The following is a 24,907-nucleotide window of genomic DNA, read 5'->3' on the forward strand; positions in this document are numbered from 1 at the left end:
AGAAAATATGTCTAGGAATATACTAGAAAGTTAGCTGATAAAGTGAAACTAATGATCTTTGTGACTGATCTCTTTCAAAGATTCACCAGACAGAAGGTATTTATCCCCTACTACATATGATGCAACTAAGTTTTTCCTAACTCTTTCATTCTTTCATATTAAAAACAATTTTATATAAAAATTTGGGAAAACAAGGCCAGTTGACTTTTTAACCATGATTTAGATTCCTACTATGGATCTACGTAGAATAAACACACACAGTCTGGTTGATGTAGAATTTAGTTTGAGAGGGAAATTCATTTTTAAATGAGAAATATCTTTGACTGTCATTTCTGCATTAGGCCGCGGCAGTGACTCGGAGTCAGACGGCCCCCCTCACAGAAAAATACCAGATGTACATAAGGATGACATGTTGGCGCGGCGGACGTCTGTCAGCGAGCCACGGACTGCCATGCCTTTCAACCAGTACCTGCCCAACAAGAGCAACCAGAGTGGATATGTGCCAATGCCGCTCCGCAAGAAAAAGAATGATAAAGAGGAGGGAGGGCAGAAAAGCTGGAGTACCGCCACCTCACCTGTAGGGGGAGACAGACCCTGTAGGTGAGTGACCATTTAAACCTTGATTTGGCTTTAATGCAGGGCGAGTTCTGCAATCTGGTTTCTGGTACGTGCATTTTATTTGACATTCACATTTTCTTACAGTTTTAGCACTTTAAAGCCTGTAATTAACACGTTTTCCAGAGATATGCACACAAAATGTAAACATTGATTTTTTCAGTGCAGCTCTGCCGTTGCTGTAATCGCACTAAATTTAAAAAAACCTGATATTACAGGTTAATGATCAGGTTATTTGGGTGTAGATTTTTATAAGCATGACTGTATTTCAGCTTGACATTGACTGGTGGAGATTAACTAACACACTGATATGCTCAGGGAGACAAATTCATTCTTTTGGATGTTGACATTAAAAAAAAGTCAGAGTGAAGTCCAACAAAATGGGTATATTATTAATAGGCATGGAAGTTAAAGATATTACTTAAATGTTGTTGAACATGAAAATTAGATGTGTCTTATACAGAATCATCAAACTAAACATTTTGAGAGGCAAACTACAACAAAACATCTGTTATAGATTTTTAGTCTTAGATTTGTATTGGGGTTTATTTAGCATTTCAAGTCAGGGTATTATGCATGTCAAATGCATATTTGGCTGAAATGAAACCTTTCAGCTGCTGATTGTTTTTTTATGTCTGGTATTGTACCGATGTCAGGGTCTGATGGAGGCCAGATGTGTGTGATTCAGTATACAGTATATTGGTTTTGCATGTCAACATGTGAAAGCACAGGGTTCCCAAGTTTCATCACATTTCAAAATTCTACATACACAGTGGATTCCTTCATGGCCTTTCATCAACTGTGGTGTTGTGCGTTTTTCGACTTTGGCTGAAGTGAGAGCAGGTTTTTGAGTTCAGGATGTATAATTGTTCTAGGTGTATTGACAGACAGTAGCAGGAGACAAAGTCTGAGTGTTTTTCTCGATACTTATATTAAAAAGGAATTATTTGCAATCAGTTTGGTGTGTTTGTTTGACATCCTGTTAGGTTGACGTCAAGTGCGGGGGATTCATATGCGGACTCGGCTTGGAGTTTCAAACAATGCTTTATTTGCTTCCTTCTGATTTCGGTTTCTTTCCCCAGGTGGATGCGGAAGATAGGTTAGTCGGCAGGCAGACAAGCGGGGAGGTAAACCTGGCGGACAGAGAGGCGGGCAGGCAGGCGGTAGGGCAGCAATCGGGCATGCAGGCAGGATCTCTGACGGGGAAAAAACACAGGTTAACGATCAGGAATTCACACTGGGAAGAATCCTTCAGGCCGAGAGTTGCACCAAAGGCGTTCAACTATCTGGCGATGAACAGCAGGCTGGGCAGATCTTAAATAGTGCTGCTGCTGATTGCCAAGATGCTGATCAGGTGCTGATCCAGGTGCCAGGATGCCAGACACGCCCACCAGGGAACAGGATCACAACAGTACCCCCCCCTCAACGGGAGCCACCAGGCGACCGAAACTGGTCAGGATGAGCCCGGCGAAAGTCACGAACCAGGGAGGCATCCAAAATGAACGAGCGAGGGACCCAGGCATGCTCCTCAGGACCATACCCTTCCCAGTCAACCAGGAATTGAAGGCCCCGACCACGACGGCGCACATCCAGGAGACGTCGGACCGTGTAGGCCGGGCGACCAGCCACAAGCCGGGCGGGAGGAGGGGGCCTGGAAGGAGGGACCAGAGGACTGGATGAAACAGGTTTAAGTTGGGAGACGTGGAAGGAGGGATGAACCCGCATGGATCGGGGGAGCTTAAGTCGAACCACAGTAGGGTTAATGATCTGTTGAATTTCAAAGGGGCCCAAGTAACGAGGAGTCAGTTTCTTGGCATCGGTCCGCAAAGGAATGTTCCTGGATGAGAGCCAAACCTTCTGACCAGGGGAATAACCGGGCGCAGGAGTCCGGTGACGATCCGCCTGGCGCCGATTCTGTTCCCCAGTTCGGAGAAGCGCAGCCCGTGCCTTCTGCCAAACCCGTCGACAGCGGCGGATGTGAAGCTGGACAGAAGGCACAGAAACCTCATCCTCCTGGGTGGGGAATAGTGGCGGCTGGTACCCTAGGGAGCATTCAAAAGGGGACAATCCAGAGGCTGAGGAGGTGAGAGAATTGTGCGCATACTCAACCCAGTCCAGATGTTCACTCCAAGAGGATGGGTTAGTTTCTGCCACACACCGGAGGGCAGTCTCCAAGTCTTGATTCGTCCTTTCAGCCTGACCATTGGTTTGGGGGTGAAATCCTGATGACAGACTCAGAGTGGCTCCAATTGACTGACAAAAGGCTCGCCATACCTGGGACGTGAATTGGGGCCCTCTGTCAGACACGATGTCGGCGGGCAGTCCGTGGAGCCGAAAAACGTGATGAACCAGTAGGTCAGCCGTCTCCTTGGCCGAGGGAAGTTTGGGGAGTGCGACAAAATGCACGGCCTTGGAAAAGCGGTCAACAATGGTTAAGATTGTATCTTTACCTTTGGAGACGGGTAGGCCGGTGACGAAGTCCAGGGCAATGTGGGACCATGGCCGGCTGGGAACAGGCAGGGGTCGTAGAAGACCGGCTGGCGGTCTATGAGAGGCCTTACTCCGGGCACAGGTGGTGCAGGCAGCTACATACTCCCGAGCATCCTTCTCCATTGTGGGCCACCAAAACCTACGCCTAATGAGGGATAGGGTGCGTGTGGATCCAGGATGGCAAGCCAGACGGGACGAGTGACCCCACTGGAGGACCAAGGAACGGACGGCATCTGGAACAAATAGGCGGTTAGGAGGACCTGTACCTGGGTCAGGTTGCTGTTGCTGGGCTGCGAGGACCCTATCCTCTACTTCCCAGGTAACTGCGGCAACAATGCGGGTAGCAGGCAGGATTGGGTCCGTGGAGGAAGTGGATCCTGAAGTGAACTGGCGGGAAAGGGAGTCTGGCTTCTGGTTCTTGGACCCAGGTCGGTACGACAAGGTGAAGTTGAAGCGGTTAAAGAAAAGGGACCAACGGGCTTGACGGGGATTTAGCTGTTTGGCTGACTGCAGGTATTCCAAGTTCTTATGGTCTGTCCAAATGAGGAATGGCTCCCTAGATCCCTCCAGCCAGTGACGCCACTGTTCGAGAGCCAATTTAATGGCTAGGAGCTCGCGATCACCGACGTGGTAATTTTGTTCAGCTGGGGTGAGGCGTCGAGAGAAATAAGCACAGGGATGGAGTTTCTGAGTCCTAGATGATCGCTGAGACAGCACAGCTCCAACTCCTTTGTCTGGGGCATCGACCTCAACCACAAATTGACGACTGGGATCAGGGTGGAGGAGAACAGGGGCTGTGGTGAATAGATCCTTCAGTCTACGGAAAGCCTGATCTGCAGGTTCAGACCAGGTAAAGGGAATTGATGGAGAGGTAAGACGAGTGAGAGGGGCTGCAATCTGGCTATAGTTACGGATGAAACGGCGGTAAAAATTAGCAAATCCCAGGAAGCGTTGCAGTTCTTTCACAGAGGTGGGGGTAGGCCAATCTACCACCCCCTTGACCTTCTCCGGGTCAGCTCGGACTTGCCCAGTCTCAAAGATGTAGCCGAGGAACGATACAGTACTCTTATGAAACTCACATTTCTCAGCCTTGACAAATAAGCGGTTCTCCAAGAGTCTCTGTAGGACCAGTCGGACGTGTTGGATGTGCTCAGACTCGTTCTGGGAGAAAATGAGGATGTCGTCTAAATAGACAAAGACGAAGCGGTTAAGGAGATCTCGTAACACGTCATTAACCAGGGCCTGAAACACGGCAGGAGCATTACATAGTCCAAACGGCATAACACGGTACTCAAAATGGCCCAAGGGTGTCCTAAACGCTGTTTTCCATTCGTCTCCCTCTTTTATCCTGACCAAGTGGTATGCGTTGCGAAGGTCGAGCTTCGTGAAGATTGTGGAGCCATGAAGGGAATTGAAAACTGACTCCAGTAGGGGTAAAGGGTACTTGTTTTTAACGGTGATTGCATTTAAGCCCCGGTAGTCAATGCAAGGTCTAAGTGAGCCATCCTTCTTGGAGATAAAGAAGAATCCAGCTCCTAGGGGTGAAGAAGAGGGCTTAATTAATCCAGCTGCTAGGGAATCTGAGATGTACCCCTCCAAAGCCTCCATCTCAGGTCGGGATATGTTGTATAGTCGGCTGGTAGGCAGTGGGGCACCTGGGAGCAATTCAATGGTGCAATCGTAAGGTCGATGAGGTGGCAGTGCTAAAGCCTTGTCCTTGCTGAAAACCTCCATTAAATCATTATATACTGTCGGTACTGCAGACAGGTCTGGGGCAACGGGTTGAAGACCAGAAACGGATGAGGTCGAGGGAATGGCCGACAGAAGACAGGTGGCATGACAAAAGGAGCTCCAATTGATAATTCTCCCAGTCCGCCAATCTAGGTGCGGGTTATGTAATGACAGCCAGGGGTGACCCAAGACCAGTGGAGACTTAGGTGATTCAACAATGAAGAAAGGTATGTATTCCTGGTGGTTGCCAGAGACTATCAGTCTAACGGGGATGGACTGTCGGGTTATGGAATAAAGATGGCTACCATCCAGAGCCTGTGCTGATACAGGGGAAGAAAGAGCCTCCAGACATAACCCAAGAGTGGTGGCCAAAGTCTCATCCAGAAAATTAGCCTCAGCTCCAGAATCCACTAAGGCCTCAACAGAATGGGGGGTCTTATCTACGAACAGGGTTGCGGGGATAAGTGTCTTGGTGTGGGGGATCTCATTGGATGATGTGGTCATCAGTACTCCCGCCGCTACTGACGACCCTGGTCTTTTGCTCGGTTGGGACATAGAGATATCCGGTGTCCAGATCTTCCGCAGTAATAGCAATCTCCAGAGCCCCTTCTCCTCTGCCGCTCCTCTGGGGAGAGGTGAGCCCTGCCCAGTTGCATGGGCTCCTCCGTAGGCGGGGTAGTGTGAGACAGAGGGGAGGAGTTCGATCCCGAGAGAGTGCCCGAGTCTTGGCTGGATCTGGACCGCCGTTCCCTATCCCTCTCCCGTAGCCGGTTATCTATTCGTATGGCAAGAGAAATTAGTTCGTCCAGCGAGCCCGGTGTGTCTCGGGTTGCCAACTCATCCTTTAGCTGACTGCTTAACCCGTTGGCGAAGATGTCGCGGAGAGCCTCGTTGTTCCAGCCTGAATCAGCAGCTGCTGTCCTGAAATCAATCGCAAAGTCCGCTACACACCGATCTCCCTGACGGAGATTAAGGAGACGCTTGACTGATTCACCACCCCTTACTGGGTGATCAAAAACTTTTTTCATCTCCTCGACAAATGAGGAATAGGATGAGTGTCTAAAATCCTGCTGTTCATATGCCGCTTCCGCCCACGCCAGTGCCTTTCCTTCCAGCAGTCCAATTATATATGAAACCTTGGATCTATCGTTAGCATAGGTGAGTGGCTTCTGGTCAAAAATAATGGAGCATTGGAGGAGGAATCCCCTACATTTTCCCAAATCCCCAGCGTAGAGCTTGGGATCTGGGATGTGTGTCTCTCTTACTGTGACTGCTCGATCGGGTTGAAGCGCGGGTGCGTCGGGATCCGGCGGCTGGGAAGGTGCAGAAGGGATCAATCCGGCGACATGTGTGGTAAGTTGGGCCAGCTGAGAGAGTATGGTGTGGTAATTATGATCCAGAGTCAACACCAACTGTTCATGTCGAGCGAGGCGAGCATTCAGACCTGAGAGGGCTTGTTGTAGTGGGTCCGAGGCGACTTCCGGGTTTGAGTCCGCTGAATCCATTTGTGGCCAGATAGTTCTGTTAGGTTGACGTCAAGTGCGGGGGATTCATATGCGGACTCGGCTTGGAGTTTCAAACAATGCTTTATTTGCTTCCTTCTGATTTCGGTTTCTTTCCCAGGTGGATGCGGAAGATAGGTTAGTCGGCAGGCAGACAAGCGGGGAGGTAAACCTGGCGGACAGAGAGGCGGGCAGGCAGGCAGGCAGGCAAGCGGTAGGGCAGCAATCGGGCATGCAGGCAGGATCTCTGACGGGGAAAAAACACACAGGTTAACGATCAGGAATTCACACTGGGAAGAATCCTTCAGGCCGAGAGTTGTACCAAAGGCGTTCAACTATCTGGCGATGAACAGCAGGCTGGGCAGATCTTAAATAGTGCTGCTGCTGATTGCCAAGATGCCGATCAGGTGCTGATCCAGGTGCCAGGATGCCAGACACGCCCACCAGGGAACAGGATCACAACACATCCATTGTTTGCTCCACATGCGATTTTCCATAAGTTTCCTTCATCATGTCATGTTGCATCAAAACTTGTCATCATTTCCATAATTCATTTATTTTTTTCTTTTTTTTTCTCTCCTCTCCATTTCCACTCATAACCTTTTATCATTGTGTGTCATGGTGTTTCCTTAACACTTTTTTCTTTGGTTTGTGTGAACAAACTTTCATCACATTTGTGTGTGTTTTATGTCTGTGACCATCATGTCACTTATTTGTCTCCAATGTGATTATCCTCCTGTGTTTGTTGTGTGAATGACTCATACATCAGTCCACATGAGGTCCCTAGTTTAGTCATCCCACCTGAAGAATCCTTGAGTCAATGTCCCACCCCACTCCTTGAACCCTACACACAGATTCGAGAAAACAAGAGTAAAAATGACGAAGAGGAAGTGGAGCAGACTGCAGCCAATGCTTGCTTTGAGATCCATGCTGGGGGCATGAGGAGGAGCAGTGAACCTCTGCCTTGTAGCTTCCCCCAGCCCCAAGCCGAGCCCCCCAGGGAGAATGTAACTCACCTGACGGTCACCTCTGAGAAAAGGTCTTCACTCTATTTATGCTTTTCCTAATTTGCAAATTGTGTTTAACAGTCACACTTTTTATAGACATGATTATGGTTTCCTTTTAATCAAACGAATGTATCTCATAAATATGAACCCAGACCTTTTTTCTTTAGTTTTTTTGTTTGTTTTTTTCTGTGAAACTGAAATTGCAGGTTTGTCAGGAAGTACTGCTGAACCTGAACAATGAATGAACAATGGGTTCATTTAGAGGGCACAGCAAATCTGCACCAAGTTTTTATTAAGTTGCTCTTTGCCTTCAGTATGCGCTGCTTTCTCAGCAGGTCTCATGACATGTGGCTTCGTCATTTTTGCATCATCTTTGCAGATCTACATATTTACAAAAGGAAAAGCCAGCAGTTTTTGAGGGAAATGTTTGAAGTAATCTTTTTAATGTTTGTTAAATGCCTGAAATGGATATCACTTTGTGAAACTTTGGTTGACATGATTGGTAGAAAGTTTGATCATCAGGCATCCAGTTTCTTTGCTCCGGGTTTTTTCACAAAACAGAATATAAGGTTTTAATATGGCACTTTTTTGGGTTTGTGCATTGGCAGGAATTATCTTGATGTTGGACCTGAATTCAGTCAGCAGAGCAGTTTCTTATTTGAGCCCAATTACTGTTTGTTTAAAAAGTTAGTTCCTTTCATGTTGTGTCTTTTCAAGCACATAACCACCATGAAGTGCCACCAACACTCCTGCTTCACCACCATCCCTGCCACGTACCACTCAAAACACTGTAAAACTACATTTGACAATCTCCCGCTTTTTTGTTTAGTGTATAAAAAATCATATTTATTTGTAGGAGTAATTTACACACTTAATCATGAAAAGTTTTAACAGGATTTTTTTTTTTCTTTGATGGAAAATGGTTCTAATTTTCTCTGCTGGTGTTTCTGTTCAATGGTTTTACTCTTTGGCACAGTTTTTATCTGATCAAAATTTCCACTGCTGCTCTTATCCAGCACTGCAGCATAACTAGAAGTAACCAAAGGCTCTGTGCTCATTTAAACCTGGTTAGGGACGCACATGTCCTCAACATACAACCTTTTGCTCATGGAATCGAACAAAGTATTTCCTTTTCACATTTCATCTCAGGTAATGGTGAAAAATATGAGATATCAAGTCACAATGCTGTTGTGTATTTTTCATTTCACAAAACTCTAATGTGATCAGGGTGATTAGGATATTTCACTCTCAAAGAAAAGTCAGGGTAAGGCTCTTATGTTATTTCACAACCCAGTCTTATCCGGTGTTGTTTCCCAGTAAAGCTGACATTTCTGTCACAGCCCTATTAAAAATGTTATTAGGAGTCACACCCCCGGTTTCCAGTTTTTTCTGGCATCGTTGTTATGGCATGGGCTGACCATCAGCATTTCAAGAACTTTAAAGGAATCCACAGAGGACTGGATCCAGTTTTGTTCCTGAAAAATTGGATGGGTGGTGACAATGATGTTTATAATCAAAGACTGCCTCACCAGATAACTGTTTTAAATTAAGTTAAAAAATATTTACTGAAAAGCCAGCTGGGTGACCGACTCGCATTATTTAAACCAAAACTAAAATAAGAATGGCATCTAGTAATTACTTACACATGGGTGTTTGTTAGCTTTTAATGTAAAAATAGCTTAAGTTTGATTATGCAGCATGGATAAAATATGAATAAAATCTTAATTTATAGCTAGAATATGCAGGAACAAAGAAAACCTTCCGTTCATCATGTTCAGACTTTTTTATCAGATTAGATTTTTCCAAAGTTCAGACCAAAACCTGTACACACTTGTAAATACAAATACATAAACAAAGAAGTTAACAGTGCATGTCCACACAGCCAAACACACTTACGGAGAACACGAACATGTGACCCACCCTCAGGATGTAAGGAAATGAAGCCTTCTTCCTTCCCTGACCCCGAGCAGGAACTTTCACTGCCGGCAGCTGGCCAATATCCCCCTCCTTACTTTGCTTTTTGGGACTTTACAGTCCAATAATAACCCTCCCACAGAATAGCTGTTCATCACAAGTAAAAATAGGGCATTTAGTCATTTTTATCTTGACTTGGTTATTTAAATTTGGTTTTATACTTTGAGGCTGCTTTGAAAGTTTAGATTTATGTCCAGAAAAACATCCACATTCAGACTGCGACAGTGGAATGCTCAGAGATTATAAAGGGATGATGAACAAGCAGCAAAACCGTTCAGTGTGCTTTGCTTTCTGCAGTACTCCAGCTCGCTCGTGCTCAGATGAATCCTTCCACCGTTCGTTGGCTGTAGCGACAAGCGCCATCAAGACAGCTGGGAATCGTCAGCGCATGACAGACCAGGGAGATGCAGGAGTCGCAGGTGCACAGGGAAGAGATGACCGGCCATGTCGAATGTTGACGTCACCCAAACAAACTCTTAGTCCCACTGGTTTCCTTCCCATGACCAGTGCCATGGCAACCGCTTCTACAGAAACAGCTGATAGAGGCAGACAGAACGGACAAGCGCTGAAAGAAAGAGATGACTTAAAAGAAGAGAAACCTTGGTTGGAGAGCCGTCTTCCATCAACGTGAGCGCCGTCCTAAAATACATTCAGTGAAAGATAAAATTTTCTAACTCTGGGATCTTCTGTTGCGATGATCCCTGAATATTCTATCAGCATGTTACCTGAGACTGCGCTGTTTCTGTTCAGACCAAGTGTGACTATCTGAAGATTGCATGGCCCTTTTTTTTTACGTGAATGCAAATCGCCAGCGCAAAAATCCGTATTGGACGCACAATGCATGGAAAATCTGAAAAGATCATGTTCTTATTTCTGTGCTTTTGTCTGCAACTGCAACGCCTGAAAAATAGGAAGCGTTTGAGAATGTGGCCTTTGATTATTTTTCTCAGGAGAGCCAACTGGGGAATTTCCCTGGCGGTAGCGAATGTAAATCTTCCTTTAACGCATACATAAAGATTAAACACTCCATGATAATTCTAGATGTAACAGTAAAATACTGAAATGACCTTGGCTTTACTTTTACAGATGACAAGTCTATTTTTCTTCTGAAAAACATCAAGCAAAGAGATGTTTTACTACAGCGTATACAGTGTGGTTAACAGCCATCATAAAAAAATGCTTCTGGTTTTGATTTAGAGAGTCTTCTCCTAATTTAGTCTTATTTTCCTCTTTTGGGACACAAACCACAGGCCACACTCTCTTTCACACTCCTCCAACATCACAGAGGCTGCGCTGTATTAAAAAACAGAAAAGACTGTGAAAACCTCCATGGTTCTTTGTGATAAAAGCCAAACCTACAAGTGATCACAGGCAGAAAATGAGCCACATCTTTGATGTTGTTCCTGTGCTAATAGAATAAGCATGTGCCTTTTTTTTTTTTTAACTTCAGTATCAGCTTCATGGTAGCATTCCTGCCAAATGCAGCTTTTTCTGTGCGAGTCTTATTTCGCTTTGCAGTGCCTGGTTGTGTTTTGGATAAGACTGCCCTCTTGTGCCTGGGTTGAGTTAATATTTAGCACAAGACCTGACAAGTAAATCTGTGTATACACCAGCAGTGTGTCAAAGTTGTCCACCTGCAGGATTTCAATGTTTCCCTGCTTCAACACACCAGACTCTAAATGAATGATTTAACAGCTGATGAAGTTCTGCACAGTTACACTTTAATTGGAGCCAAGTGTATTGGCATAGGGAAACTTTGAAAACCAGAAGGATTGTGGCCCTCAAGGACAAGCATCAAACAGAAGCAGCATATGACATAGGTTAAATTAGTCAATAACTAACTCATTGACACTTACTGTATGTTACCCACTAACACTACAGATATCATGTAAAGCTATTTGCATGAGAAAATGCTTCTCCATCAGTGCCATGTTCATTTGTCATTGTGTTTTGTCCTCATGCTGTCTCTGTCTTCTGTTTATTCAGCCACACAGACAGTGTGACTGATGATCAAAAGTAAGTTGTCTATTTCAGCACCTGCTCTGCTCAGCATAACAAAACAAAATCATGTACTTAAAGAACTGGATTTGCATTGTAAAAGTTGGAAAATCTGTCAACATCTGTTTGCGTTTGTTATTACACTCAAATCATTGGGTGTTTTGGGGATAGAGGATGTCATGGTTTACCACGTGCACAGCACACATCAGGAAATGACGTGCACCACATGCGTTCTCACAACTGGAAATATTTTGGTTGGTTTAGACAAGGGGTGGTGGTTAAACTGTGCATGAAGATGCAAGCGTAAGGTGATGTCTCACCTGCTGTAAATTCCTCAGTTATCTGCTCTTTTCATTCATCATATTCTCTTTTGAATCTTAAACTTTCTTTCTCATAAAGTCAATGAAAAGGTGGAAGTTTAGTGTATTTCACTACTCATTTTCTGTTTTAATGTGTAAAACCAAGTTACATATCAGTCATCTGTGATACTGATTCAATATCAGTGCTTCATATAAAAACTTAATATATTTGGACAACCATTAAAAAGTAGTGTATTTTAAATTAAAGGTTTATAGCAAGACTAAGTAAAAAAAAGCTCCACATTTTCTTCCCCTGTGCCTGGATAGTATCTGCCTGCAACACAAAAGGACTCAGAGTGAAGATGTCTCACCCAGCAGTACCTGGCCTTCTTCTCTCCTCCCTCCTCAGATCCCCTCATCATATCACCTTCTGTGTTCCGGTTGATTCTTAGATGTTTAATGAGGTTTATGGTGTTGCCACTGTACCTCACTGTGTTCCCTCACACACATCACACCATTTTGTTGCCGTTTGTGGAGCTTAAATAGTCATGTGACCATGGCAGTCAGAAGACCAAGTAGCTCCAACCAGATGTGCATTATTTAGACAACATCATGACATTGTGGTTATTTTACACTGTGCCCCTGTCAATGATAAGCTGCAGATTTACCTCAGATAATTAGTGTTACCATTATAATCTAAGAACCAAGAACATCACTACTTTTGAGTTGACTTTGAGCCGCCCTTCAGGAAGGATGTAAGCGTCCTTATGCTAAAATGTTCCATTATTCTTACCAGAGTTTAATGGTTGGAATGAAACCAGGAATGTTCTCAGTAATGGCCATAAATCTTATTTTTTATTCAGCTTTCAGTTAAAAAAGTGCAGCCCATCAGAGCTGATATTAAACTGAATTTGTTTCAGTATGATCTTGTCTGAGCTCTTTTTAAAGGTTCTCTTTTCATGTTCAATACAAAACAAATATTAACATTCAAACAGATCTTCATATTAAAAACTAGATTTTTAAGATTGACAGCTCTAAATTGTCCCCGGATAGAATTTGTTGTGAAAATATAGATATGTTTCCTTTGAGCTACCTTTCAGATTTATGGTGCCTGCAGCAGTGGTTGTGAGGTGGACTGACTGAGATCATTCTCTGCACTTTTACCAGTTGGATGTGTCTTATAATAAAACCACCATGCCATCACCCCAAGTCTTTATCTCACAAAATAAATTGAACAAATGCATGGTAAACTTTAGAAACAAAAGCAGATGTAACATGTCTTGTGGCACCAGAAAGAACCAACAGATGACTTGCATTTAAATTTTTAAATATGACATTTATGAGCACTACAGCTCATTAATGGCACCCACCACAGCTCACCGCAGGCATTTTTACCTAAAACTGCTTTTACCCAATTAAACTAATGAGACTTTGAGTATAACGGGGGAAAAAATTAGGATAAGTCAAGAAGATGTAAGAGGGAGGGAGAAATTCTGTTTCATTTTGTTAAAGAACAAAACCTTTATGGTTTCTGGTGACCATGAGGTAGTGTTTCATACTGGCACAGAGTTTTTTGCTGCAGTCAGTTCAGTTTTCTTACAGAACTGATTTGGTTTCTTTCTTGTCAGACAACCAACCTAAGGAGACAGTACTTTCTTATATATTTCAACAGGTTAGAGTCTGTTTTTTTCTTTGACATCCCTATAAAAAAAGCAAATGGATGATGGATGCCAACAACACAGCAGAATCAACTCAGAGAAGTTGTTAAATAATATCATATCTGACACTGAAAATGATGTCAGTTCATGTTTTCATTCTGTCTTGTCTTCCTCGCCTTCATCCTCAGGAGTGTGAGTATGATTGATATGCGTGGCGAGGACGAGGCCATCTTGCAGCCGCACAGTCAGGTGCGTCATGAGCTGATGCACAACCAGTACAACAGAATGAAGGAAGAGGAGAATCACTGGCAGGATGTGAGTGTTTCTTAATTTATCTGTTGTTTCATTTGCTTCTCTAGCTTTACTGTTAGGTGCTGAGGTTTTAGTGTCCACAGACTTTGGTTCAGATGCTTGCTTTGCTCTGCCCCACTTTTACCAACCTAGAGGAGTATTCTGGGACCACAGCACTGCTGCAGATGTCTCAACTTCTAGGTCAAACCTTAGTTGAAATTTTCTTGGTTTTTCTCTGCCTGTCAGGACCTGGCCCGATGGAAAAGTCGAAGGAGGAGTATTTCCCAGGATCTGATCAAAAAAGAGGAAGAGCGAAAAATGATGGAGCGGTTATTGTCTGGAGGCAATGTGATTTCTCATAGGAGACGAAGCATCAAGACCTACAGAGAGATAGTGGAAGACAAGTGGGTGACATCCACAACACAATGAGAACACGTTTAATTAGTTTCACACCAAAAGAGCTAAAGTTGTGGGTGCGGTGCAATAGAACAGGGGGGGGGGGGCAACTAGGTCGTCGTCGTTGAAGAAAAATGTCATTCCTGTCTGCACACACAGAGGTGACCAACGTCTCCCAGGGTTCACCTGAAATTGGTCTCCTTCATAGGAGTGAGAGGAAATCTGTAAAACAGAAATGAAGCAAATTGAATTCTTAAAGAACGGTAAATTTATTTTTAGAAAGTATAATATTCAGAAGGTTTTCAGTTTTGAATTTCATAATATATGTGAAGAATAAGTTTTTCATTATCTAAAACAGAAGTTTTAGATCTTTTAGATCTAAAACTTTAGATCTACATGTGTGTTGTTTTGTTTTTTGTTTGTTTTCTTTTTATCTTTGTCACAACATTTTTTTCAACTGAACAATAGTCCACAGTCCATCATGTGATAGTATAGACCCAGTATAGGTAACTAATGTTATTGAAGTTTGACAATTATATTTTGACAAATGCACTGTCTAAACACAGATCTTATAGGTTTATGAAATTTAGAAAATGAAGCTGATTTAGACTCATGACCCCGTCTGAGTAGCTGTTAGCTTGGCTCAGTCATCAAGATTAGCTTTTCATTCTCAAAACTTCTGACCACAATCTACTGCAGATTAGACTCTTACTGCTCATAAATACTGCACATGTTCCAAATTTGTGAAAACTAAAATCTTATTGACAAGTAAATGATTAAATTTATGTTTGAAGATTGGATGTCTCGTGTTCAAAGATTTCAGAAGCTCACCTACTGGAAGATGTGCAGCACATCTTTAGTCTGAGTCTCTGTGGTTTGTCTCTTGGCTGTTCTATTAAGTATGGATGAAAAAAAATGATAAAAAGAAAAAAATAGATAAAGTCTAGGCTGATTTCGGTTCAGTGAATTATGTCAACCACTCATACGTCAAATAGAGTAAATCAATGTCATATCAGTAACTTTACATTTATTTATGCTTTTTTTTTTTTTCCCTTTACCCCTTCTTAAATAGAGAACGTCGTGAAGAGGAGCTGCGGCAAGCGTACAGGAATGCCAGAACTCCCGATGAAGCGTCTGCCATCCTCCAACGTTACGCCCAGCGTTTCTCTATCAGTGAGGCAGTGCTGGAATGTCTGCAGCTGCCGAAACTCCTGGACCGCAGCGTATCTGCTGATCCCTCCTTCCCCAGCTCGCACTTTCCCCTCTCCCTGTCACCCTCCCCCACAACTCCAGACCCTTTCGATATAGACCCCGAGGGGCCCATGAAGTATCTGCGTCAACAGTCCGCCCCAGCTCCAAAGTTCACATCTACATTAGAGGCACAGATTACAGAGTTTCCCAAAGACTCATCCTCACACCAGCGGCCTCAGATCCGCTCGCGATCATCTGACCCACCGTCAACCCGAGCTCTGTCGCCCAAACCTGTGCCTATTCTAACACCCAAGCCTTACTTCCAGTCCCGACCTGCAGGAGCTGAAACGTGGAGCACCAAGGTGAGTTGATTTAACTTCCAACATTTCATATTGAGGGACAGATTTCTAGTAAAGAAATGTTTAGACTGGAGGTCTCAGACATTTTGAATTCCAGTATCACCATAACGTCATGTGAGTATTTCCCTTTTAAAATGCAATTTTGTCAAAGAAAATACCATTTACATACATACTAAACCACATCCGAGCAGGGCTGCACTTTCTGTTCTTTGCACGGTGAGGTCAAAGCACTAATTTTTACACACATAAAAAGAGTTTCAATTTGACTGGTTCAGCTGCTATTGAGGCCTTGACCACTTCCTTTGTGGTTAATTTCCAGTGTTGGTCGCCCTTCTGGTGGGTAATTTCCCCTACAGCTCTCTTGGCATTTACATTAGAATGCCACAGAACTGCTATGGTGATGAGCCACTGGTGCGTAGAAAAGCACCAGATTTCCCTTTGCTGGAGAAGCATGGGATGTTTCAATTTAGCTCAAAGTGCCCTCAACAGGATCCATTTCCCTTCCATCTGGAAAAAATGACAAAATGGGAATATTCCAAATGAGATCCAATGTTGTGGTGTGGCGAAGAGCGACGGACAGGTTATTATCAGACCAAATGGAGCAAAGCTCTTTTCTGGAATTTCTTGTCAGGAGTCTGAGTGGAGCTCGGGTTTGAATGGAGTCCTCTGTTCCCTATTGACTTAAGAAGCTGACAAGTAGGAGCCTCTCAATGTGAAGTGGGTTCCCAGTGGACAAAGAGAGCCCACACACAGGCTGCTGGAAGAGGGATGAGAAGGTGGAGGCAGAGGGGGCAGAATAAGAGTCTGTATTCACCCAACCCTACCAGCGTGTCTTAAGTTACCACTCACTTGGAGCTCCCCACACATATGTTAGTGCCTCTTTGTCATAGAGGCCAACAGGGTGTTGTGAGCTAGACGAACAGCTACATTTTAACAGAGTGCAGAGGCTTGTAATGAGAATGAATGAAAGTGCAAAGTTTAAGGTGTTCATTTAAATTTTTACGTGGCATCACTTGATATTTATTTATTAACTTCATATAAACTAAATGTTTCTGAAATACAGGCATTAAATACCCAAAGTATGTCAAAGTGGGGCTAGAAAATCCAGGAAATGTTTGGTTTTTTTCCAGTAATACTGCAAGGAAAATATGCACCTTTAAGAATTCATACTAAATAAAACCTAAATATTCATCAGCTTTCTGGGATGTCTCAGGTTACTTTGAAGGGCTTTTCCTGAAATCTACAGGCCATGGATAAGGAAACTAAACATTTAACATGTTCTTTTCTCATTTAGGCTGATGGTTTGTTCCGACTAAATGGCGATGTTGAAAATGATGCCATTCCTACCAAGCCTGATGCTGAAGGAAGCGAATCCCCTCTTCATTTCCAGGCGTCCCCTTCCAAAACCAGCTGTATGGATGCTCCTTCATCATCAGTTTCACCCACTCAGAGTCTGCACCCCTCCACTGAGAAAGAAAGCCTGGAGTCAACAGCTGGCAATGTGACACAAGGCAGCGCTGAGGCAGCTACTGGGGATGTCCAAGACGTGAATGTCGCTGAGCATTCGTCGCTCCCCATCCGGCCCACCTCACTCCCAGCGGTCAGATTTAGGCTCTTTTATGGCTTTTTAAACTTTTAAATGTTATGGAGCAAAAACTTTTTTAAATTGTGTTTGATGAAGTTACATAGATTTGCCTGGTGGAGTGAAAAGGATGATTTGATGATTTAGTTTATTTCATGTAACTTATTACATAAGTTAGATATAGTGCTTTGAATCTTAAAACACTGCTGCAGAAATCTCCAAATTATTTACTTTGGATCATGGACCACATGTCTGGGTATTCCTTGTTGTTGTTTTATGTGTGACTGCCTTTTTTTTTATTGCAACATGTGTTTAAAGTATTTTTTGGCAATTTACTCATTATTGACTCATCGGGCTGAATATTTACATTTACTTTTTCTTACTTATTTTTCTTACAGTCCTACTTTCAGCAAATGACTGTAGATGTGCTGATATTGTCTGTCATTCAGAAACAACCTGTCTTTGGCCTTTCCAGGAGCTGCAGAAACAAGAGGAAAGCTTTGGGCAGACTGCAGGCCAGATAGATCCTGCTGTAGAGGCAGGAAAGTCCAATACTGCAGCTCAGCAGACGCCACCTGCAGGTCTGAGCAGCACACTGCTATACTGACACCTTGTGGCTTTTGCAGAAGTTGCATCCTTTTTTTCAATTTATGATTTTTTTTTTGTCTTTAAAATATTGAAAAAAGGTTCAGAATCAATGTTCAGGACATTTTAACATTTTACTTTTTTTTTTTCAGAAGCCAAACATGATGAAGAAAAGACTGAACCATTCTGTGAAAGCTTCTCCAGTCTTCAGCCAGAGGTCAACACAGAGCAAAATCAGCCAATAACGTCCATGGTGAGTGTAAAAAAAAAATATTAAAACCCGCCGTATCATTTCAAAATGACGGCAATCCCTCCAATATATAATCTCATAATCCCCCTACAGGTTAGCGTTTCCTGTTCGCAGGAATTGCCACAGAAAACAGAGAGTTCGACAACACCAGTCACATGTGAATATCTCTCTTCAATGGAAAAAACAGCAGGTGAATACAGATCTTCATGTCCACACGCTGAGCAAGCAGCTTCTTTTTCATACATGTCATGGTTTTATGAGTTGATGAGCATATCTCTTTGGCTGGCTTGTTTCTTTTTCCCTTCCAACATAGCACTAATCTATTTTGCCATGGGGATTAAAATACCTGATCATTCTGAGCCTCTTTCATTGCACACAGAGCCTTGAATCATTTTTCATATCTCCTAAAGTGATAATAATTCTTAATGGACAATTACAACTCTCCTTCCAGATTTAGATCAAGCGCAGGAAGCTTTGGGGCCAGTAATGACCGAGATTCAACCAGATAATGAAAAAAAAAACATTTTTAGGCGGGGGGTTTTGAAAGCAGGCTAACATTTTGAAGTTTGGATTATTCCTTCGTCCAGTCATCTGCCTTACACCAAGGAGAAATGGTGTGAAAACCTGCCCCAGTTTGATATCTAATAATTAGGGTGTCCACTCCAGCTCCTGTTTTTGACATTTCTCCTATCCCTCATTGTTTCCCTCTCTCTTTCCCTTCCTTCCCACATTCCCTGTTTTTCCTTCTGCCTACACACTTTTTCATTTCGCCGTAGAGTTTGAAATCACTGTCAGGTCTCCGCAGGCAACCTGCAACCCTAAGTTACGCTGGGATTTCTTCGCTCCGCCAGGTAAACCTCTACAGTCGTGGAGAACATGTGTCCACCCTCGAGATCTGACACAGAGGTTCCCTGATGTCTCCCAAAGGGCTAGATCACATCCCATATTCGGTTTCTCCTTCATGCTCAACATTTTGTGGCTGATGAAAGCTGTTTTCTCATTGTTTGAAATGTGGTTCGAAGTTTTTCATCTGTGATGCAACTTTGCACAGAAACACAAGTGCAGCGTTGTTTTTTGTTCATCTGATCGTGTGTCTTGTAATTGTCAGCTATACCATTTTCATGTTATCACGTTGGTTGTAATGCTCTGCCATATATTAGAGTATTGGTCACTTTTGACATTTATCCCATTTATCCCATGGTTAACTTTTGCTTCATGCTTGCCTCAGTTCTCTTAATATTACTGAGGTTTCCACCAAAAGCTACAAATGATTGGAAGCTTCCATTACATCATCTTTTGCATTTTGACCACTTTTGAAGTGTCAAAAGTCAAATCTGTCCAAACATGATGCTAAGAAGGAAGAAAGATCAACTTGTTCTTGATTAACTGATTGACTAAGTCTTCATTTAATTCATTTAATCTATTGTTTTTAGTTGTCTTTAGTTATGTGTACCCAGTGCTTTAAGTGGGCCGGTATGCAGCAGTACCAGCACTTTTAAATTCTGTCCCTTTGCATACCGGGACTATTTTTTAAAGCGTATAGTGCACACCGGGACTTTTACCGGCTTTCTTTAGCAATCAGTACACCCTCCTACGACCTCACCACATATTACAACTTATATTTGTTGATTTAAATTTTTTTTAAAAATAAAAGAAAACTCGCCTCAAAAGAAATGTATTGTTAAGACCGGTTTGGACGCACAGTGCTTGCTGTAGCCAACAACTTCACGCTGAACGTGGACGTGCTGTAAATGAGAGGAAAGGTGGAGAAAAAAAACTATGGCGGCTGTCATGTTACAAACTGCAGCAGAGTTGAGTAATGACAGTAGTACTACTACTCTAGATCTGCATGTAAGTATCACCCATATTTTTGTCCCATATTTGAATGACAAACTGACAGCCATTAAGGGAGTACCACCACTTATTGTGTTCCACTTAAAGCACTGTGTGTACCTGACTTCTCTCATCAGCACTTTTATTCCTCAGGTAGTCAAGCCAGCATATGATGTCTTCTTTTTATTCCTGAACATGTGTCCATCAAGCTGCTCTAGTTTGATAACACACATCATTAATATTTATTGTTGTTTTCTGATTAATGTCTCCTTTTTCTACAGAGGATGAAGATGAGAATCACTGTGGAAATGTGAGTAAAATCTTTTACAGCGCTAATTACTACTTCCTATCTGGCTAATGACTGCCTGTGGTCCTGCTTTCATTAAAGGAAGGTCAACACACTCCATTTTCGTAAAAAAAAACAGTGCAAATGGACTCAACACATGCAAGAAAATCTCTTTTTATCATGTTGAGAACACCAGAAGTGTTTCTGGGATGTAGTAAAACATGAGAATGCAGAACAAATTAACAAATGAACAAATAAACGATGACTGATTTTAATGTTGGGCCTTTGTTTAGCTCTGGTCCATAACTTTATGTAAAGAAGGCTGTATTTTTCAGCATATTTGCAGCATGTGGTTAAAAATAGCTGGAAAGACTTCTGATTTGCATAAGTTTTGTCAATTTACGCATGTGTTGTTATGCAGCAGTGTGTTGCTCTTTCTGGACGGCTGTATACTTTAGGGAATACCTATAGATAATTTCAGTGCTGTGAAGTAAGAAAAGGGTAAAAATGTTTTCATCTCCACTGTACCTCTTGCATGGGTGAAATTCATAAAAAATGAAAACTTTAAATACAATTGAAACTCATGATCTCATAATGTAATTTCAAAGCTAAATGTCATCAGAATTTCAATATTTTCACTAAATATTTATTCAAATTAGACTTGTTTTGTTGTGCTGTACAGTATGGCCCTTTGTTTATTATTATTGACTTATTTTAAGACTCAGAGAGCTGTTTAGGTAGCATGCCATAGGAGGATGCTGTTGTCAGTGGCTGAGACTGCTTTGGTTTCTCCGTCTCATCTCTTTCTTTCTCTGTCTTCTCTTTCTTAGTAGGAGTCCTTTGGCTAGCATTGGAGTAGTGCTGTTGTGGTAGACCAAATATTTCTGTCTCCTCCCTTCTCTTCTTTTTTTGTGGTGGATGTTTGCACACGTTGCTGTCAATCTATGTGTAAATGGGTTGTGATTGAATATGAATGTGTGCATGACTTTTGGTGTGTGTCTGTGCATGTTGATGTGTATTTATGTGGATGAATGTGTTGGGGGTCTGTCAGGCATCAGCTCCGGTGTTGCCCCAGGCCAGACGGGGAGACCGCTGGTCTTGGGACCCGGATGAGGAGCGAAGGCGTCAGGAAAGGTGGCAGCGAGAGCAAGAGCGCATGCTGCAGGTACACAGCATACCTTGAATTATGAAGCATGGCGCATGAGGATCAGTTTTATCATGGAGCTCAGTGGACAGAGCAGAGCACGGGCAAGGTGACTTTTAGCTACAAAAATATGTTTTTAAAACAACGATTGGAAGCAAGGGAAAGAAACCCATGAAACCATGAAAGATATATGTGCCCCCTATCTTTCTTTCTCTCTGTTTTTTTTTTCTACTTACATTTTTATATAAAGTTTTCTATGTTCAATTCTTAACTCAATGAACAAGTTCAGCTTTGCAGTTTAACAATTAGAGTTTTTTTCCTATTTCTCCCATTTCTGAAGCTGTTTAGTGAATTTGTAAACAGTCAAAGCATTAAATATTAATAAATTATTTTGTTAAAGAGTGCTACCTAGGTTTATTAGTTATCTGAAATTAGTTTTTAGTAGGTTCAACATGTCATAATGACAATCCATGGTACATTTGGGTGAAGATAGTGTTAAATATTTGCATTCTGTATTTACAGCAGGGATCACTTTTGTAAGGTGGCTGAGATGTGCAAACATGCTTCATGTGCAAAAACAACAACTTTAAGAAGAAAGCGCTGTATATTTACTCTTACAACAGAAATGCTCAGACATTGTCAAAGTTTCTGCTACGCTGACTTCAGTAATTGAAATCAGCTGGTCATTTTATAATATTGTACAAGATGAAGGCCAAATGTGATCATTAAATAAATAGTATGTATCTTTAATTAGTTTGTTTCCCTGCCCTCATGTTGCTCAGACTTCCCACTGTAGTCTGTCTCTCAGATTATACCTGCTACCTTGAGGAGAGGACAGGCGTCCTACCCTCTGAAGGAGCGCAATAACAGTGTCTCACCTCTAGATGGCGTGCCTTCAATATTACTCTTAAGAATTTACCAAAAGCCTGTGCTATGCTGCTGATCAAAAGAAAATATATATATATATATATATATATATATATTAAAGACTGTGCAGCCAGAATATGCCCAGCCCCCAGTAAATCTGTTTGTTTTTTTTTCTTTGTTTTTTTTTTTGTCCCAGCATTTTGATCTTTTCAGAGTATGCTCAAAACATGATCATTAATAACTGGTCAATGTGGGAATGCAAGTGAGAAAAGACCAGCTTATTTCAGCTACCACGGCATAGCAGAGAGTTTGGTCTGAGCACATCCATTGTGAGAGTGAGCTTTTAGATTTTGAAGTTTCATACAAAAAAACCACTGCAAATATATATATAAAATATATGCAGCATGTTTTTGTATGAACCGGGTTTGCACCTGTTGACCACTGTTCTTTTGACTTTTTAAACAAAGATAAATGAGAGACGCATTAGTATATTATATCCTGGTTATTATTGAATTGATTAATATGCAAGGAATTAATTTCCTGATTTTTAGTTATTTAGTTATTTATTTATTTTTGTCCGGTAAACATTAAAGCTTTGTTTATTAGGAACTTTTCACTGTTTAGTCAAACTACCTGAATGTTGCAATATTTAAAACAGGTTAAAGTTAGATCCAGTATATAGTTTTTACAGTTTTTCTGTGTTCTGAGCTGGGGTACTTGCTACCTACATAATCTTAAAGATTAACTAAAATATGCCTTTGCATAGCCATCTTCCCTGTTCACAGAAAGACTAACCACATTCCACTGCTATTTCCAAAGCCAGCTTCCCATTTTATGTGTTTATTTTGCATGGAGATGAACTCTATGCACACTTTGACCACTAGATGGCAGTCTTGAGCAGTGAAAGAGCCTCTGTTTGGTTCCCCTCTCCATCTCATGTGCATATGAAGGGCGGAGACTTGTTCAAGGCTGCTGCTGTTCTTGCTGGTGCCCAAGCCGCACCCCCCCCCCCCCCCCCCCCCAAGCCATGCAGTGTTGTCTATGGCTGACTGTACCCATCTGTTTGACTAGCTTAGATAAAACTTGAAATAGCACCGACTCCACTTCTTTTCGGTTTTGTTTCAGGAGTGTCTGAGATGAGATACGCTGTAATGGATGAATGTTTGGTGCATCAGTGTCCTTGTTACCTGCCTCCCTGGTTGTTTCTGTTTCTCTGTGTGTCAGTCTCACTCTGTTAGCTGTTTAGATGTCTTCTCTAATTCTTTAATCTTTAAAACGTGCCTTCATGTGGAGGGTTCTTACACAGAAGGATGGTTTTTGTTGTTTTTTTGTTGCTGTTGTTTTGTATGTGTGTGTGTGTGTGTGTGTGTTTTTGTGGCTTGTGGTCATTTTGCTTTGTTACTATATCAGAAACATCTGCTTGAATCAGTGTGTAAGATGGCGGTTGCGTAGGAACCCCTGTGCTGAACAGCATCTGCATGTTTGGCTGTTGTCTTTTGTCTGCACTGCTTGCGTTTGGTTTTATTGTTTGCTATTTACTGCCAATAAACAAAAATCAGATTAAAGTAAATGTTAATGCATATTAACAGGTAAAGAAAAATAAATTTAACTTCCATAATATACATATAATTATTTTATACATGTTTTATATATGTTCAGTCTTTGTTTTCATAACAGAACTAGTCAATTCCGTGTCCAAGATGAAACAAAAACTTTAAAAAATGAAAAATATTCTCTTAATCCCTTAAAAGGAAATTGTAATTGAAGTCAGCTTTTTGATTCATCTATATTTTCCTGTTACCATGTCCACCTGCAGGTGGCTTAGTCTTCCTCTTTGTTGAGGCCTTGTGCTATGTCGTGTTTTTGTTACCCTGGTAACAGGAGAAGTATCAGCGTGAGCAAGAAAAGCTGAAGGAGGAATGGGAGAAAGCACAGAAGGAGGTGGCGGAAGAGGAGAGGAAGTATCATGAGGAGGTATTCATGTTAATGTTGGAGGATGCATTCTGCACCATGGTCTGTTTATGGATTACTTTGAGCATTTTAAGATACTTTGAAACACAAATGCATTATAGATTGGTCATTGCTGTAGATCAGAGTGTCAATTAAACATTTTAGAAACATTTAAAAGCAAGTCTCATTTTGAGTTTAGTTCCAGATTATAACACAGCTGTGTGATTTCTGGCTCACTTCCTTAACAACAGGAGCGTAAGATACTGGAGGAAACCGTGATGCCTCTGACGCCTCGGTCCTCGGCCCTGCCCTCCCCAAGCCGAGGGGAGCTCTCCTCCACCTCTGAGGCTCAGGACACAATCGTCCGTTCACTTGCTGACTGGGAACGCAAACAGGAACTGCTGGAGAGGCAGTCTGTGAGTAGTTCATCGGTCATAGACAGCTTCCCTGGCATTATGTCTCTACCCCCTGCAAAATTACAGTGCTGTCATCAGCTCAGTAACAAAGATTCATAGTGATCTCACTCCTCTTTCTGTGCTACCCTTCCAATATGTCATCAATTTGTCAACTGACATTATTTTTTATTATTATTATTATTATTATTATTATTATTATTATTATTATTATTATTATTATTATTATTATTGTTGTTGTTGTTGTTGTTGTTGTTGTTTTTGTTATTATTATTATTATTATTATTATTATGTAAATAACATGTTTTTTTTTTTTACTACAGACATGTGATTTACCTCTGAGGTTTAACAACATAGCACTCTTTTTTAGTTCAAGTTTTCAGCCAGACATGTGGATCTGTTAAATTGCTCTTCTGGCTTTGACAGGTTTGATTAATTTATGATGTCTGTTACTGAATCTGATCAGTGTAACAACTCATGCCTACA

General features: G+C 42.1%; 1 protein-coding gene across 8 annotated transcripts in view; it reads left to right on the forward strand.

Annotated features, from left to right (window-relative positions):
* LOC306763051 (LIM and calponin homology domains-containing protein 1-like) overlaps window positions 1-24,907 on the forward strand; it is a 95,226-nt gene that overhangs the window by 63,556 nt on the left and 6,763 nt on the right. The window contains exons 8-22 of one of the 8 annotated variants that reach the window (XM_079249720.1): window positions 342-600; window positions 7,108-7,377; window positions 9,617-9,946; window positions 13,463-13,589; window positions 13,812-13,969; window positions 15,034-15,514; window positions 16,806-17,111; window positions 17,569-17,674; window positions 17,831-17,931; window positions 18,022-18,118; window positions 18,705-18,779; window positions 20,043-20,071; window positions 21,099-21,212; window positions 23,940-24,032; window positions 24,260-24,424. In XM_079249720.1, coding sequence (XP_079105846.1) covers window positions 342-600; window positions 7,108-7,377; window positions 9,617-9,946; window positions 13,463-13,589; window positions 13,812-13,969; window positions 15,034-15,514; window positions 16,806-17,111; window positions 17,569-17,674; window positions 17,831-17,931; window positions 18,022-18,118; window positions 18,705-18,779; window positions 20,043-20,071; window positions 21,099-21,212; window positions 23,940-24,032; window positions 24,260-24,424 — 2,711 coding nt within the window. The remainder of the gene's footprint in view (window positions 1-341; window positions 601-7,107; window positions 7,378-9,616; window positions 9,947-13,462; window positions 13,590-13,811; window positions 13,970-15,033; window positions 15,515-16,805; window positions 17,112-17,568; window positions 17,675-17,830; window positions 17,932-18,021; window positions 18,119-18,704; window positions 18,780-20,042; window positions 20,072-21,098; window positions 21,213-23,939; window positions 24,033-24,259; window positions 24,425-24,907) is intronic. The other 7 variants (XM_079249722.1, XM_079249723.1, XM_079249721.1 and 4 more) reach the window with 7 other exon arrangements.

Source organism: Telmatherina bonti, assembly GCF_933228915.1.
Source record: "Telmatherina bonti genome assembly, chromosome: 12".
NCBI lineage: Eukaryota > Metazoa > Chordata > Actinopteri > Atheriniformes > Telmatherinidae > Telmatherina > Telmatherina bonti.